General features: G+C 41.3%; 1 protein-coding gene across 3 annotated transcripts in view; it reads right to left on the bottom strand.

The window, feature by feature from the left end:
- Positions 1 to 7595, bottom strand: part of LOC111245292 (uncharacterized) — a 69744-nt gene extending 62149 nt beyond the window's left edge. Inside the window, exon 1 of one of the 3 annotated variants that reach the window (XM_022793461.2) lies at positions 5644 to 7595. Coding sequence is in view for 1 of the 3 variants with exons in the window: in XM_086980171.1 (XP_086836297.1) it covers positions 4300 to 4400 (101 nt within the window). In the remaining 2 variants the exon portion in view is untranslated. Of the gene's footprint in view, positions 1 to 4299; positions 4550 to 5643 lie in introns of those variants that run through there. The other 2 variants (XM_086980171.1, XM_086980176.1) reach the window with 2 other exon arrangements.
- Positions 7596 to 16374: the final 8779 nt, after the last annotated feature.

The following is a 16374-nucleotide window of genomic DNA, read 5'->3' as shown; positions in this document are numbered from 1 at the left end:
CATCGTTGGTGACTTCAGAGACGTTTTCTTGCACAACAGACGCCACCTTTGCACCTTCATTGTCGGCTTCATTCTAGTTGAGCGGTTGGTTTGTTCTATTTGAATGGATTGAACTGCTACGCATACGGATCACTGCTCTGGCCGCCACAAAGAATAGTGACAATCAGCCTGAGACCAACGGAACCGATCACGACAGCAGCCCACTGCAAGAGCAGACAACTTTGACACGCTTCAACGTTATTGTATTTTCCTAGTCAATGAGTTGCCTTTCCTACCATGCGCCTGTTACACTTCGTATACTCTCTTCTCTCACTGTAGCGTCATCGTTGTATATTCTGCTGCGTTATCTATTTCGTTTTTTTACTTTTCCCTCGTCAGGGAACTTCTCTTTAGTGGCCTGGTAAGTCAGCGACCAGAAGCAGCGACGGATCGGATACGACCACGTTTGTTATATGTTGTGAACTAACAATACGCTATCGTAGTCGAGGGCGAGCCAATCAATCGATTGCGGTAAGGTAGTATCGCATGTAGTGAAAGAAACCTGCGCCGTCCATGGTTACTGTTCATTTATTAAGAGTGTATGAGAGCTGCATAGTCCATGCGGCCACACAGAAAAACCACTTTAGAGACCTCTCTGCAGGTATCCAACATGCTTTCCAGTTGGAGGTAGTTCTGTCTCGGTCTTGCCGACGCTGCACCTGCTGTCGCTGGGTCGGACATAGATCAAAATTAAAATTAGCCTCTGGAAGGGGCAGTGCTTTCCACGATTGCTCCTTCGTTTAGTGAACTAATAAAAGGCCAACGTTTCGTTTGTATTGCTCGATCTCTTATTGAAAATCAACGCCAGAATAAGACTGGTGCGTTCATGTTCGCGCATCCGCAACACCAATTCAGACACATATTCGTCTTAAGTAGACAACTTTGAAACTTTTCCCTATGAAAAAATGTAGTAATAATTATTATAATTTCACAAAAGTTCATCAGGCTGCTCGATCTTACAGTGTCCAATACCTACTTTTAGACCGTTTCCAGACTCCCCTAAACCGTCCAAAGCAACACAGAGCAATCGTTACAGATCAATGTTATTAAGACTAGCTTTCTGTTTCTGTTCGGCTGTTCGTCTAGAATTAAGAAAGCTTAACATTAAGCCACGATGTGGTTGAACCTTTGGCCTGTTTGTTTGCTACTGTGCCTACCGGCCCGTACCCTGCCAAGTACCTGCTAGTGGCGCCTGTATACCCAACTCATTCTACAAAAACAATGATCTCCGAAGCTGGCCAATGGTTAAAATATCGTACACGTATACTGATCTTAACTTTACTCATCTAGCTACTAGTAGACCATAGCTATTTTTAGCTATGCCTTTTACTGCATTTTACTGATTACCAAACACTGAAGAAGATTGGCTATAGGTCCGTCTCTTCTAGAGGAGTGCCGTGATTCGTTAACAAACGATTGACGACACGCGTCGCCGCAAACAGTACCATACCATGTATTATTTTTAGGAAATACTGAATGCAAAAGCCTTCGCACAGTTTCAAGGTAGTATGACCACGTTACCAATCGATGGCAGACACGTAACTGTTTTCGGAGGAGTTTACCTAGCCCGTAGTTGAACGAACGATATTTCTTCGAACATAGTTCAACATGCGATATCAAACACGTTAAACTGTGGCGAGCTGCCGCTTCCAGATTACTCGGAACTGTTTGCAATTAGAAGTTTTTCAATATGTCGCTATACACTGCCGTCATCGTGCTACACGACGAAATCTTTTGTGTTGCATTTCGTAACTCTTTCAACACCTAACTTACACTAACGGTTTCCACTTTGCATACGGATAGCGAACATTTTAACGTTTCCGGAAACGCCGTTCAGTCGCCGCTGATGATCTTCGAATCCAATTTACTTCTGATTTTCTTTTTTTTTTTACGCCTCGATTTACTAAAGGTATACCCTTAGGACAATTAATTGATTTAGAATTTCAGGAAGTGGTGCTAAGGTAATCATCGTAGATTACGTAGTGTAATTGGGGGGGGGGGGCCAGTGTTTCGGCCCAAAGAGGCCGGAGCTTGAAACCCTAAGAAAAGAACATTTCATAAAGCCTAAATGGAACATTTCGAATAGAGTTCAGATGCTCGGAAAGGTGCTTAAGTACTTGCTTCTAGAATAAACAAGCGAAGCTTGTGGTATCTGTCAGTATTGCTCTCGACAAAAATGGTCCCATACATTTTGTTTGATCCTCATAATAGCCGAAAATAGAGTAGGTCGATAATTAAACTGTAGACTTTGTTTAAGTTTTTAACGTTACTGCTTTCGCTGTGACGGCTGGGGGCAAACTTGATTTTTTTTCCTTCGTTTCGGCCAGAAAAATTTAAATGTAATATCTCACAAATTGAACAGCCGTCAAATGCTGGTTTGACGCCCCTTATCGTGCCGAAAAAGAGCAAAACGCTTTTGAAAATAGCTACAAATCCTTCCACACACGAAAAATGTTTAAAATTAATTTACCTTTTTAAAATAGAAAAAAAAAGTTATCTGTGATAATGAATATATATCATGGTGAAATGTACGTAAGATATCGTTCTTCGGAAAGACAAATGTCTAGTATTTCGGGAAGCCGAGTAGCGTCGTAAAGATGGCCTAAAGAAAATACAATTACTGCTAAGTCGTCGTTCCAATACCCAAATAGAAGATATAGTTTGAAACCAGCATTGATCGTTAAACGTTTTTTCCGTGAGAAGTTAAGTTTATCATTTACTTTTAGTTAATTGGGCATGGGAGCTTCCTTCAAATTCTATTTCAAGTTGAGGTGCATAGCTCCTAGTGATGTTAGAGGCTAAGCGAACGCTTACTGGCCCCCTTCAGCTTCACGGCTGGTGAGTCACCCGTTACCCTTTATGGAGATGCTTTAATCTGATTGATATTTGTCAAAAATTGCCAGCGCATTTTTCGAGGGTTCATTTCTCTTAATTCCGAGATATTGAACAAGCTAAATGGGAACCGAATCACAAAAAAATTATTATGACAAATACTTTGGTTGATGAAAAATCGCATAGGTTATAAGTTAATTGATTTTAGAAATTTCTGAAAGTTTGGAAAGATTTTTTTTTCGTACTGGAACCTTATATATGCTAAATCTTCGCTCCTTTCTTAGAAACGTCCAGTGCAAGAGGAAGCAGGCGAAGACAAACGAAATGTTCCGTAAGCGTGGCCATACGTACGCAACGACAGTTACGTGGAACTGAAAACTCAGAAAGTTGTTATTGAAGCTCAACACATTGATTGAACCCTCCACTAATGCCACCACAGGTAACATTTGCGATCAGCTATTCGAGTATGCTCGTATAGCACACAGCGTTCCGCACGGATTCTGTTCATCGTTCTACTTTCTAAAACTTACTTGCTTTCTCTTATTTCTTAATTTCTAAAACAAAGGCCATTTTCTAACACATGAGTAATAAAAAAATGAATGATATTTAGTTTATCTTACACGAAAGACCACAGTGCACTACAACTATAGAACCCTGTGATAACTTTTCATCGCACTTATCACCGACCAGTATAATTTCGTGTTTAAAAAGTGACGTTTTAAACGAAACCAATTCATGTAAATAGGTTCGAATTAATGGCCAGCACCCTCTTATCTCTGGGGGAAGATCTATCCGAACATAGGTACTTATATTACAATCTGTTTTTAAAAAACTGAAATTAATTTTTGGATCGTAAGGTATTTTTGACGGAAAATTTTATGATTAAAGCTAATATGATGAAATTCCGTTACTTGCATAGAAATTAGACATAGAAAAATAGATTCTACGTACCTATGAAGAATGTCTAGGTCTTAGACATCGTGCTTTTATGTCTGGGACAAGAGAACTCAGTACTGCTAAGTTGTCAGTGGTAAAATCGTAAGAGAAGAGATGCCCCTGTAAACCAATACTTAACTATTTTTACGTAATATCTTTCCGAAACTCTTTTAGCTAACTGGAGTGTATTTTTCTGGTCATGAATCGCGCCCGTAAAAATCACCATGGTCCATCTCAGATAGACCAATTGATCCTGCAATTGACCCTGACTACAATAGTTCCTATAGAACACACAATATTACGTCGTAAAAGATCAATACATTTCTCATTAATGAATTTCAGGTTCTATAAAACATCGATTCGATCCTATGCTAGTAAACATATCCGAATCCTTGTTCCAATAGGCCAAAGCACACTGCAGACGTTGTTTGGCAACGATTAGTAATTGAAAAGCGAAAACTATAGCAGGTTTAAATCTTGAAAGGGGCTTACATTTTCAATGATAGTACATTTCGTGTCGTGATGAACTTAATTAAAGGTTTCTTTACACGTTCCATGACTGCCGGCCCCTTAGACATATATCGGCGTCGCATGGAGAACGCATATCCTCTACACAGATCTGTTCAGAAAGATTGCTAGATCCGTCCGTGGTCAGTGAAGTCGATAGCACCGACCGACGCGCGTCGCACTCCGCCAGCTGTGTGGGCACGGCGAACCACAGAGGTGAACTGTCCTGTACTTCAGTAAGGACGAACGGACTCGGCCTTACTATTCGGAGATATATATGCCTACCTGTATATGATAACACAGTTGCGTTTAGCGTTTGCTATGTAATAGATTAAGCCTAGCTACGCTCAATGCCCGTCGCTAATATTAGTTGGGCTAGCTTACTTCCTCAGTCCTCAGTAATAAGCAGGATATTATTCAAGTAAAAGCATGGAAAGCCGTTCTCAAGCACTTTTTTTGGCACAACTCACCCCTAGGTTAGCACCCGTCAGACGGCAAGTGCCACCTAACCCACACGTTATCGGTTACAAACTGCCCAACAGACACGTACGGTACATTTACAGGGTAGGGATGCAACAGCTAAGAATGCCCCGTTACATCAGGTTTACACCTTCGTTAATATGGTTTGGACTATACCATACATTTTTCGATATTTCACACTCGTTCATTTTCGTCTTATTGCCGAACATAAGTTTACTATTGCTCAAATGATACAAAAGCATAAACGTCTTCTTGTAGATAGACAACGAACTTTTCTCAATGGATTTAAGGAATACTTCCAGGTACGATTACTTCTGGGGCAAAAATCATCCTACAGAGCAAACAGGGTGCGAGTTTAGCCCCGACGATTGAACTTAGTACTGCCGAGACCACTATCTACGACTAATTGTTAACTCCGCTTTTATGCGACACTTCAAACCAGTTCGGATATCCGAACGATCAATAAAACGATGGGTTAAGTAATCCCGTTAGGGTTACACTTCGACTGTTCGATATTGGCAAAATCAAAAGTCTCCCTCTTAAAGATGAAATGCTGCGCTATAAGCAGCTTTCTACTTTTGTCAGTTTGACCATACAAAATGCTACATCAAGAATATATATCAAGCCTAATTTTCTGAGATTTTTTTTGGCGATTCTGACAAATTCTCATCCTACAATTGTAATGTCGCCATGTATAAATGTGTATCTATTTATTCTAGGACTTTATTTTGTTTTATGTGTGCAGCGGCTCCCAAAATGGCAGTTTTATCGTGAAAGATGACGATAATTAAAAAGCAAAATACGGTATTTGGTTGATTGTAGCAGTGTAGTAACACTTTCAACACCTACCTGTAAATGTCAGATAGCGGGTTTGAATCCGCCTCCAATTCGGTCCGGGTGTTACTGTTTTTCTATTATTTGGCTTCCAAGTTCAATGAAAAATTACAGTCACTTAAGTGGATGTGCTTTTTCTTTTATTGGATCTGTATGCAGCATAGACACGGATGCACGTACAAGCCACCAAGCTCGTACTAACCAAACAACGGATAAGTTTTTGTTTTAAGGATGCTATAATGATATTCCTGTTTTTACAATTTTAGAAAAATTGACAACGATAGGACCAGGATGATAATGGTTGTCGATCTTTGTCAGTCAAATCTTGAATTGCCACTCTTCAGCGCGACGCACGTAATCCAAAGTGGACGCACAGGTAGATACATAAAGCACGGCAAGATAGACGTCATAGCACATATGAAGCACGTTAATAGCGGTAGTAGCAGCGATCGTAACGAATCAACACGCATCGAAAGGGATGAGCTGCTGCACACTACGCACAAACCTCACAATTATAAATGCGTAAATTCATTTGATTTGGTGGGCGATCCAAGTCGACTCAGTCCAGCTTAACTTAATAACATAACGATTTAATAACACAACTTACTTATAGACAGCTTCATCTAACTTCAATCGCTCAGTGTTTCGAGGATACGGTTTACGTTTCGGAGATAACAGAGATTACAATACACATGAGTTAAAAACAGGTAGACAAATGACAGCCATGATATACACACATCAGCAACAATACGCACGGCAATATGATCATGGCTGACGGCCAGTTTGGTCTCGAGGCCAGCTTCGTTATCGTCTGTAGGATCCCAAATCCAGACATGAGAATAGTATCAATGTGGTTAAAACGGTATCACATGTGGCCACTTGTCGCGATGTTTCCTTTAACATTTGCTAGGGCCGTACTGGGTGCTATTATAGTAGCTACAGAAACAATGGCTGCAAAACTCTACGTCGATTCTACCAAAAGGGGATTCTACCAATTCGCTAAGTCACGAAGGGGGCTACATAAATGACATCCTGTATAAAGACAAACAGCTACAATGGTCACGACGGTAAATAGCGGCTACGGGATGTAACAGGCGGTTCGGTTGCATCCCGAAGCAGAAGCAGTCTCACGGTATCTATGCGAACACAAGGGAGATGATCGCACGCATCTCGGCGTAGACAGCGCGAACCAGTCAACACAAGAAGGCATAGGGTCGGGAACTCGATGATTCTCTGAGGGGCTGATGAACGAACGGGCCAAGATCTGACGGCAGATGTAAGCTGAATAGGGAAGCTCAACCTATTCGCTTTACTAGCAGGCGCCTAGAACGTCAGGTACACAAAGGTCTCTCTGATTGCCGTCCAGGCTGTAGTCTCGGGGCAGAGTCCTGCGGGGGACAACCTTCACGGCGGGCGAGCCGCCTGCTCTTGCTGCAGCGTCGCCGTCACCCGCCAACAACTAACATAGGTCCAGGCCGTGAAAGCCTGGCTTATTGCTGCTACTTCTGGTGCCCGGAAAGCTGTCGGTTAACTAGTCGGTTGAGTTTTACCTGCTGGCGACCGCTAAACCATATGTCGAGGTTTCCACCTTCTTTCCCGCTTCACGCACAGACAGGCATTGCCTGAATAAACGAGCGACTGGCCGACATGATGGCTGAGTCGGCTTGGTCAGACTCGTCGACGTTCGAAGTAGTCACAAGGCAGCAGTGCCACTACTGGTACCGCGTTTGCTCCTGGTATATAAGTGTAGTTGTTGTTGCTACCAATGTCTAGCCACTGCCATTGCACGAGTGGTCACTCACGAGCATTGAAGGCAGTCGCAGATGCAGCGCTTGCAATAGCAGCAGCCGCAGCAGCAGAAACAGGAAAACCTGCCGGTGGAGACGCTGGCCGCGGGCGCGTTAACCCTCATCTTTTTTCTCTCGAAACAAGGCGCGGGCTTGCTATCATCAAACGAACCATGGCCACTATTTAAGCTACCTCTATCGACGACCAGCGGCCGCTGACTATCGAGTGACTCTCGCGAGCTTTCTTCAATCGCGATGATGATGCTGAGTCTGGCGCCATCATTGCCGCCGAAACCGTAGACACTGCTGGTATCGAGCCCTCGAGTCCAGGACTAGACAACACTAGACTAGATTAGGTTAGGTCAGCCACTCTTACAGAAAGTGTGTTCTTGCCCACAAGGGCTTCTAGACAGAGAAGAGCTGACTTCTGGGTGCGGTCCGAGAAGCAATCTGGAAGAGCATGGCCATCCGCTCTTAGCAATACTCGCCCGATATTAACCAACATGTGACGACGATGAGAGGCCCACAACGGTCCGAGCACAATAGAGACGTAGCGTAGTTGCTCATAAAGATGGAGACACGTATACGCTGCACGCTGAAAACAGAGGGTAAAACGGGTGCATAATACAAAATTTCATTACGGAGACACCAAGCAACCGATATTTAATCGTTGTATAACCCCACAGTATTAGTTTTGTTGGCTGGCGTGAAGCTTCATTACGTGCTACATTTTCAACACAACCGTTATTTTGGTGACATTCGTTTTAGGTATATATATACGCAGGGAGCAGCATTTGTATCCGTACCTTTTCCTAAACTCCTTTGAATCATTTCTGACTATATCTACATAAAAACAGATATTACGATGATTTTTTGCGCTGGAAATCAGGTGATTCCTGACAGTGACGTTCCTTTAATGCAACCACGTTCCACCGCAATGGCGTTTTCCATTCGGAGCCTATACTGTCAACCAGTTATTTTCCAAATAGTGTGTCCTTAATTTGCACATAACTTTTTATTGATAACTATGCATCAAGCGATGTTAGCAGGTATGAATGTCTATGTCATATGAATAGTCAGATATGAAAGTGTCGGTCAGATGTGTTGTATACGGAAAGTTCCAGAACGATGCAATTTTGGGTTGATAGTAAGTTGAACGTTCCAAAAATGCAACATCTTGAAATAGCCGAAAAGTTACACAGGCTTGAAAAGGCGCCGAAGATCTCAAAAAGACTAATCGTTGGAGCTTATCTCGACGACCCAGTTAACAATTTATAACAATCTCTTCCTCAAAATGGCCATTGACTTCTATATAAAAAATCAAGGAGTATCAAGAATGGCTTTTTGAGCCATTTCAATGAATTTTTGGGTTCTCTAAGAAAGGTCGTTAGGTTTGCGTATTCTTTTTTTCTTTCTTTGGTTTTTCAGAAGTCGCGTGAAAATCACCCATTTTGAGGGAAAGGAAGCGTGTAATTTTGGAGGGATCTGTCCCACATGAAAAAATTGAATAATCGCTGATTTCTGGTAAAAGTAATGCACTATTTTCCGTCATAGTAATTTTTTTATTTTTTTCTAAAAAAGAAGTGGGTTTTTGTCTAGTGTCAAAGCTGACGAATAACGGAACACCCGGTGTGAAAAGCGGCTCGATAAAATTTGAATAGCCCGCGATGTATACATGCACATATAGCTGCAAGAAAGCGCAAGGGAAACGTAGCTAGGAGACAGGACGAGACGTTTGACTATATCGAAGAATACAAAGTTAGATAGATCCCATTATTCCACCAGATAAGAATTTTGATATGAGATTTCTTTATATGGTAACGCGTACAGCTTAGGGTCTGGCTAAACCAAAATCTAGTCGAACACGGCAGCATATCGATGGTTGTATCCGAATAATAATAATGTACCTATAAAACAAACCATTGTACTGATATTTTAAATTAGGCTAATAACAAATAAAAAAAACTCCGTAAACATTTGCAGACGCCGGTAAGGACAAGTAGTCTTTTCTGTTTTGATTACGCGAAATATTCACACGTAAATAATTCAGACGTTTCCAAAACCGACTCGGGTTATGCAGGCGAGACTCACTGCTGTACATAAGAGAAGTCTTTTTGTTTTATAGAGGTATAAACTAACACGTTTAGTTTCCTTCATAAATCATTTGACGGAACCCGAGGGTGGAACTTGTTTCCCTGTCTGCGGACAGATGCAACTGCTGTCCCCTTCGTTACTCCTTCTGAGGCCTAAAGTCATTTTGAAACCTTACTTCAGGATGCTCAAAGAAGGTAGGCGAATAGTTGACTCTTTCTTTTTACCACTCTCATGCATTTGGTACGCTCAAATGCTCTTCTTCAAGGTTCGTTCTTGTTGCTTCTTTGAGTTCCTCTTCTTCGCTCATGATGATCCTGGAAAAGGCCACTTCTCTACTTTGTACTTCTCTAGATCCAGTCTCATGCACAACAACGTCCTTAATTATGAGTACTTCCTTAGAATTTTCATAGAGGGCCTTAATTCAAGCGCAGTAAGATGCGCTCCGCCTGCTTCGTCTAAAGCGCATAATACGCATATGTCATGCTAGGTTTTTAATATTTTTACTGTGCAGTCCTGGTATTACTCGTATCCAGTCGATGCCTGCGCAATGCAGTAGGTGAGTTTGCCATTGTTATTACCATACCAAAGTTACAGGTCGAAGAGCTCGTCCAGTTATCTGGCCTTTCGTTTCTGTTTACGACCATTTCTTTTATCTTTTGTGCATCGTTATTATTTTCACCGTGCACAAAAAACCCAGCTACATAAAACCAGCGGAGACGTCCTTACCACCAACTATAGATCAAACGGCGTGTCATATTCTGTATGCGTGATGATTAAAAACTAGAGTGGTACTATCAGTGCCAATATTTGCTGCATTGCTCTAGACGGATCCTCCAGGGATTTAACGGATCGCTAAATATATACGAGGATGCTACTAACAAACAAACCGAGGCCTGGTTTTTATTAAATCCATAATTATTATTATTGTAACTAGAAATACCCATTGTAGCAATGAATAGGTTTGGCCAATGTATATGATCTGTTTTTTTTTTTTTGACATATCGCGAAATGCCCAAACATTTCTCATTGCTAGTTGTCTGCTGATGTTTGGTTGAGTTCCATTGACTTTTTTTTTTTTTGTAAAAAACCTAGTTATACTGAGTTATACTGTCACTATCTCGGGCAGTGTTTGCTATAAGCTACCCTTATGCATTAACTGTTGTAGAGTCCTTTCAACGCTACGTATTGTAAGAATTTCAGCGATTCGCCTCTACTTACAGATAACCATAAGCCAGAAGTGAGGTGACAAGAAGTTCCGTCATTGTTTATTAGCCCTATCATAGATCTGCTATAAAGGGCTGAGTGTTACTCGATTCTGCCCGCCGTTCGATGACGGCGCCATCTCTCACCGTACAACGTGCAGAGAATTTACGCTGTCTGTAAGTGCATCGAATGGACGTCCCGAGTTTTGACACGAAGGACATTCTTTCCTCTTCCGGACATCCAGGTACACGTGTTCGTGTCAAACGGCAGAGGAAAACCTGGTCAATAGATGAAAAGGGCAAAAATTTGATCTCGCAAAGACAGCTGTTTTAGAGTTAGCTTTTTCCTTCCTTGGGCGTGATTCGTGAATCAGACGTGACGAGAAGTGAACGGTGAAGCGCCTTGATAGTTAGGTTTTACAGCGGTGCACAGGTCACTCATCAGTTAAGTTAGCTGGCATACCGGGCTCCGACTGGGGCTCCGCGATGAACGTAAAGGTCAGTCACCCTCGTAGAAACAGCTCAGTGATATGGCTCCTTTATCCAACGCCTTCTGTTGAGAGTTTTAACATTGTAGAACGAAGTTTGCCTGTCAATTTTTAAAATGCCATGCAGTTGTATGTAACGACTGCCCGCTATATTTGAAAAAGGTGTATATATATACTTGGCTCTTTTTGCATGTAACGTTCACGATCAGAAACGGTAAAGGTGAATGGAAAATATGGCGACCTGTGCATTTTAGATATTCTCCCAGTTGACCAGCCCCGCAGGGTGTTTGTAATAAACTAGTACAGAATTAGTGTCAATAAAGTTGTTGTTTTAAAAAAAAAAAAAACTGTTCCTCAATGAAAACATATCTTTTGAAGAAGTGTTTCACGCGAGATAGCTCTAGCGGATGTGCCTACCGAATGTAGCCGCCATTGACTTATGGAAATCAGCCTCGTATTCTTTGTAGGCCACATGGAGCTTGGCAACAGCGTCGATAGCCGACTTCGACCAAGTGAGCAGGGTCACGATTTCGGCGGGATCGCAAGAACCGAGGACCTTGTATCGATAATAGCTAGCTTTCGTTCATATTCAGAAAGTGAACGTTCTGTTAGTTTGCATTTTCACCTTAAAAACAAGCACTGACTTTGGACGTGTAACGTATACGTGTCCAAAACTTGTCTAATTTATTTATGACCGGAGCATAGTTATCTCACGCCTTCTACATCATAGATCTTCACACTGCACTAAAATTATTTGTCGTACGACATATACGAGTATTATAGTAGCAGTCAATTATATAATTCTGTTAGTATAAGCTCGGTATGAGTTCGGCGACGGCAGCGAATAATTGTAATGTGTGTCCGTTTAGAAATCTGTGGTTAGACTAACTGGCTTTGGTTTTGATTAGTTCACAAAAACAATAATCCTATGGATAATTATACTTGAACCATAATTGAAGATTCCCACTAACAACAATTTGGGATCATACAATTTGTTGGCGTTCAAAGAAAAGCGCCACACCATATCTTTTCGTTAGTCAATCGCCCCCTTTTGTTATAGATTATTCCTCTCTCGCACACACACTTCTTCTTTCTCTCTAATCGTATCAATAGCTAGGTGTCGCTAGCTTCGTGTTAGAAAAAAAAAAAAAAAAAAAAAAACACCCTCTATCATTTGCTGCTTGCAAGTTTAGATCACTTTGCCTGCGTCTTTGGCGCGTAGATGATTTCTACTGACGACCACAGGTGTATTATAGCCTAATTTAGCAAGTTTTAACTAAAATATATGTAGAAATTGTGCATGCGCATCTATAGCGGACGAGAGAGCGACTTCTTGCGCGGCAGAATCTTGATGGTGGACCCGACTAGTGTTATACTGTATATGTATATCTGTAGTGCACCCTCGTTATAATACCGGCGTATAAGTTCATTCTACCATATACAACAGCGTGTCGATGCTCAGTGAGACTTAGCTGTATATCGAGTACTCACCGATGTATGCATTATGTACGGAAAGTGTTTTACGAGTGTTCATTTTATGAGAGTGAAGGGTAACAATGATACTGAAAGCATTTTCAAGCCAGGATTACGGCTTTGAGGCAATGATTCACATACACAACGGTTCATCTCTATAATATCTGCGAGCCCATATATATAACGAGCAGTCACCTGCTTTTCCTTGCTGAATGGCTAAGGGTATCAATGTCGTAAGGTTTAGCGTAAGGTCCAACGCTTAAGTCTCTAGCTGCAAAAAGTACAAGATCTCTGATCCCATCTGCGTGACACAACACGTTACGTCGAAATAAAGTCAATCGTAACTCGGCTTCATTTAACCACTCCGCTATAATTAACTTGACCTATATATGACCGACGTACAAGGACACTACTCTCCTGTCTCAGTAGTTATTTAAGGACGAAGCGCTATTTGTTTTTTGTTGCTGAGTGCTTGCAAGTGGAAGATCGCTATTACGAAATACTCGATACACGATAAATGTCTGCGTATTCGAGCGTGAGTCGACTGACATTGATTTACGCCGCGGTTTGTCCGTCGCGGTGGGTGAACGGCGCGCGGCCATGAGCGATTATAGACGACGCCAGCTAGTCTGATCGATCAGCAAGATGACTGCCGTTTAAGCCACCTATTTATAAAAACTGAAAAATACGCTCACTCGGGTACATATAGGTAGAAGTTTACGTTTCTAGGAAATAATGCAGACTATTGCGGCAATGCAGCTTACAACGACGATATGTATACGCCTAAAATTTTTATCTAACGATGCACTGCAGCGAGCCCTGATTCAGTACAAGTAGAGACACGCGTGGTAAACTACCTTGTAAAAACATTATGCGCATAACCTAAGCATGGAATGGTCGACATTCGAGTGGCTCGTTGAGGACAATGAGGTAGCCAGCGGCAGAGACAACAGCCTATGCTGGGAGACCACAGCTACTACGGTAGGAAAGCTGGAATTGCTTAACCGAATAAGGGCTTCTTCATCGTACGGCAAGAAACTGTCTACTTTACCATCTTGCCAACATCTCGTTGTTTACTGGAGAATTGGGGATCTGAAATTTCACTTTGTTCTCGATTTACTCCGAGAGTCTGAGCAGGTGGGTTTTTAGCGGAAGTTCGCCGAGACAAACAATGAATCCTTTAGAATGGGAGTGATGAAAGACAATGGCTGGAAGTAATCAGAGTCGTCACATAATTACTTGTTTTATGACTCTTTTATGGCTTTCGTCATAGATGATGTAAGGACGAGCATTTCCATGAGCCTAGCGAGGAATGGCGCGGCAAGAACTGTGACGAATACCATGTAGAAAATCGCTACTGCCCCAGGTGGCTTTACATACCGTCGTTGTAAACGTGTTGTTAAGTGTATATAGCAAAAAAATTACTGCCACTGCAGACACAGCACATGTCGTAATCTGTACTGGAAAACTTATCTTAAGAATTTATGTTTGCTACAACATCTACATCCTGTTGCAAGAACGAAGTTGGCAGACATATGTGACTTAGGTCAGCGCGTCACTGGACTGACTGCGTTACTGTATTTAAAACAGTATTTTGTCCCGATGTGAGGACAACTGGGCTAACATGAAATCCTACTTGCCCGATAGTGTGCAAGTTTCACTTTCTCAGTAAACAACACGACCTTTGGTTCTTGATTATTCTAAACTGATGTGATGTTAAACTTCTACCAACAACCTATGTTCAAATAAAGAAACTTATTGATTTTTCTATATAAAATGTCACACATGCGCGCCTAGGAGGCCACACGATCTTGATACAACTGCGTCGAGCAGTTTGTAACTTGTTTTGCTCACAAGCGGCAATTTTTAGTTCCTCAATGAGAACTTCCCGATGAAATGAATAATTATGGCAACAGCGACGTTAGTAAACGACCAAACAATGCGTTTAGAGATCATATCTACAAACTGAACAGGGCGTGAATACTCATAGCCTAAAACATCAGTTCTGAATAGCAGTCTCGTGTAGAAATCATCAGTAAGCTGCACTGCTCTCTACCAGTAAATAAACTCGACATCTTCTATGGGATCGGCTGCTCTTGACATAAATTTATTTTTGATTGACTTCAAATGTAAACATGTAGTACGTTCCAAAAAAATCTGGCGCAACCGTTCACAGTGGGTTGTTGCCTATAGGTTGCGTGAAATATCTGTAAAAAGAAGGCTAAACGGAGGGAAAACGTTAATTTCTAATACACATAGACTTGTATTTGAAGAGCACTCCAAACCTAGTATCTTTACGGCTAGTTAAGACCGATAAGAAATTATTTTATAGTGGATATTGGAAAAATTGATTTTGATTTCTCTTCGAATTGAGGAGATCCTTTTTACTTCGAAGCACTCCGTATGAACTCACTAAATTGCCCTTGATGCGTCCACATCGAAAAGGACGTGTAAATAGACCTAAAGATATCAGTAAAAATTAATTTTTCATTGGATAAGGTACTTGGAAATGCTGTACAATATGGCGGAGTTGGTTTCCATTATATCGTACTTATCCAACGTAGTACTTAGTCGTTTTGGAAATATTCACAAATTCGATACAAACATGTTTGGTTAATTAACAAATAGGGGCAAAAGGCAAGAGGACAAGGTCATTTTGAAGACTAAATCGAACATACCCCTGTAGGAAAAGTTGAAATTTAAGATACATTTTTGCGGAGCAGAAGAAGCACTAGATTTATATTCTACCTTATTTAATCAGCTTCGTAAGACGACCACGCAGTCGACCGATACGATTAGATAAGATCTCGGCTATCACCTTCGAACTAAATTGGCAATGATGCCTGACGTGCTAAATTGTTTAGCTTTAAAGTTTTCGTGAAAAATGTCTTGTCCCAAAAAACGTAGTTGAGCTGCCATCTCAACCGGCTGTGCCGGAACCACCCAGACAAATATGAACGAAGAACGTGAAATAGGGACGAAAATAAAAAGAACATCGTTTTCGTACTGGGTTCTATGTGAACTGCTCGAGGGGGTAAATGATTCTAGAACAAGACGACACAGAAGCAGTCAGGCAATATCTGAACGAACCTCCGACGGTGCCGCCGGAATTTGTCGGCGTTCTACGTTTATTTTTTCTCTTTCGTCATACCAGTACCGGATATATATAGATAAGTTGTTTTCGGATGAATCTATTTGAAATATTTCAACAATGTCACGCAGCCTTTACTTTAGTGTAGCAACATATTATAGATCTCTAGATAATCACGTAAATGAAATGTCCTGGAAATTTGTTGCATTACTGTGGATTCGAAGCAAACTTTTCAATCGTGAACATATGACAAAAACTTGCCTGCAACTTACTTTTAAATGAGGCAAAATATGTTTTATTCTGGAAGATAGATTATATATAGAGTTTTAGCAAAAGCGACCCGTATAATTATATCCTTGACGCTTGGCCTATTTCACATCTATTGGATGATAAAAAGTATGCTAGTAAAAAGTGCTTTGCAAAAACCTTCGCTTTAACAATCTCTTCCATATTTACACACGTAAGCTTACCGACACAAAGGTAGTTAACTATATACATCGACATAAGAAAGGTTCAAGTTGATCATAATCACGTTTGATGCAGTGTAGCTATAACAAAAAAAGCAAAGCGTTTCTCGCTTCGGTCCTTTTTCGCTCTCTTTCTTCCTGTTT

Source organism: Varroa destructor, unplaced genomic scaffold (assembly GCF_002443255.2).
Source record: "Varroa destructor unplaced genomic scaffold, Vdes_3.0 BEIS01000002.1, whole genome shotgun sequence".
NCBI lineage: Eukaryota > Metazoa > Arthropoda > Arachnida > Mesostigmata > Varroidae > Varroa > Varroa destructor.
Note: the sequence above shows the minus strand (reverse complement) of the source record. Positions and strands in the feature narration are given on the sequence as shown.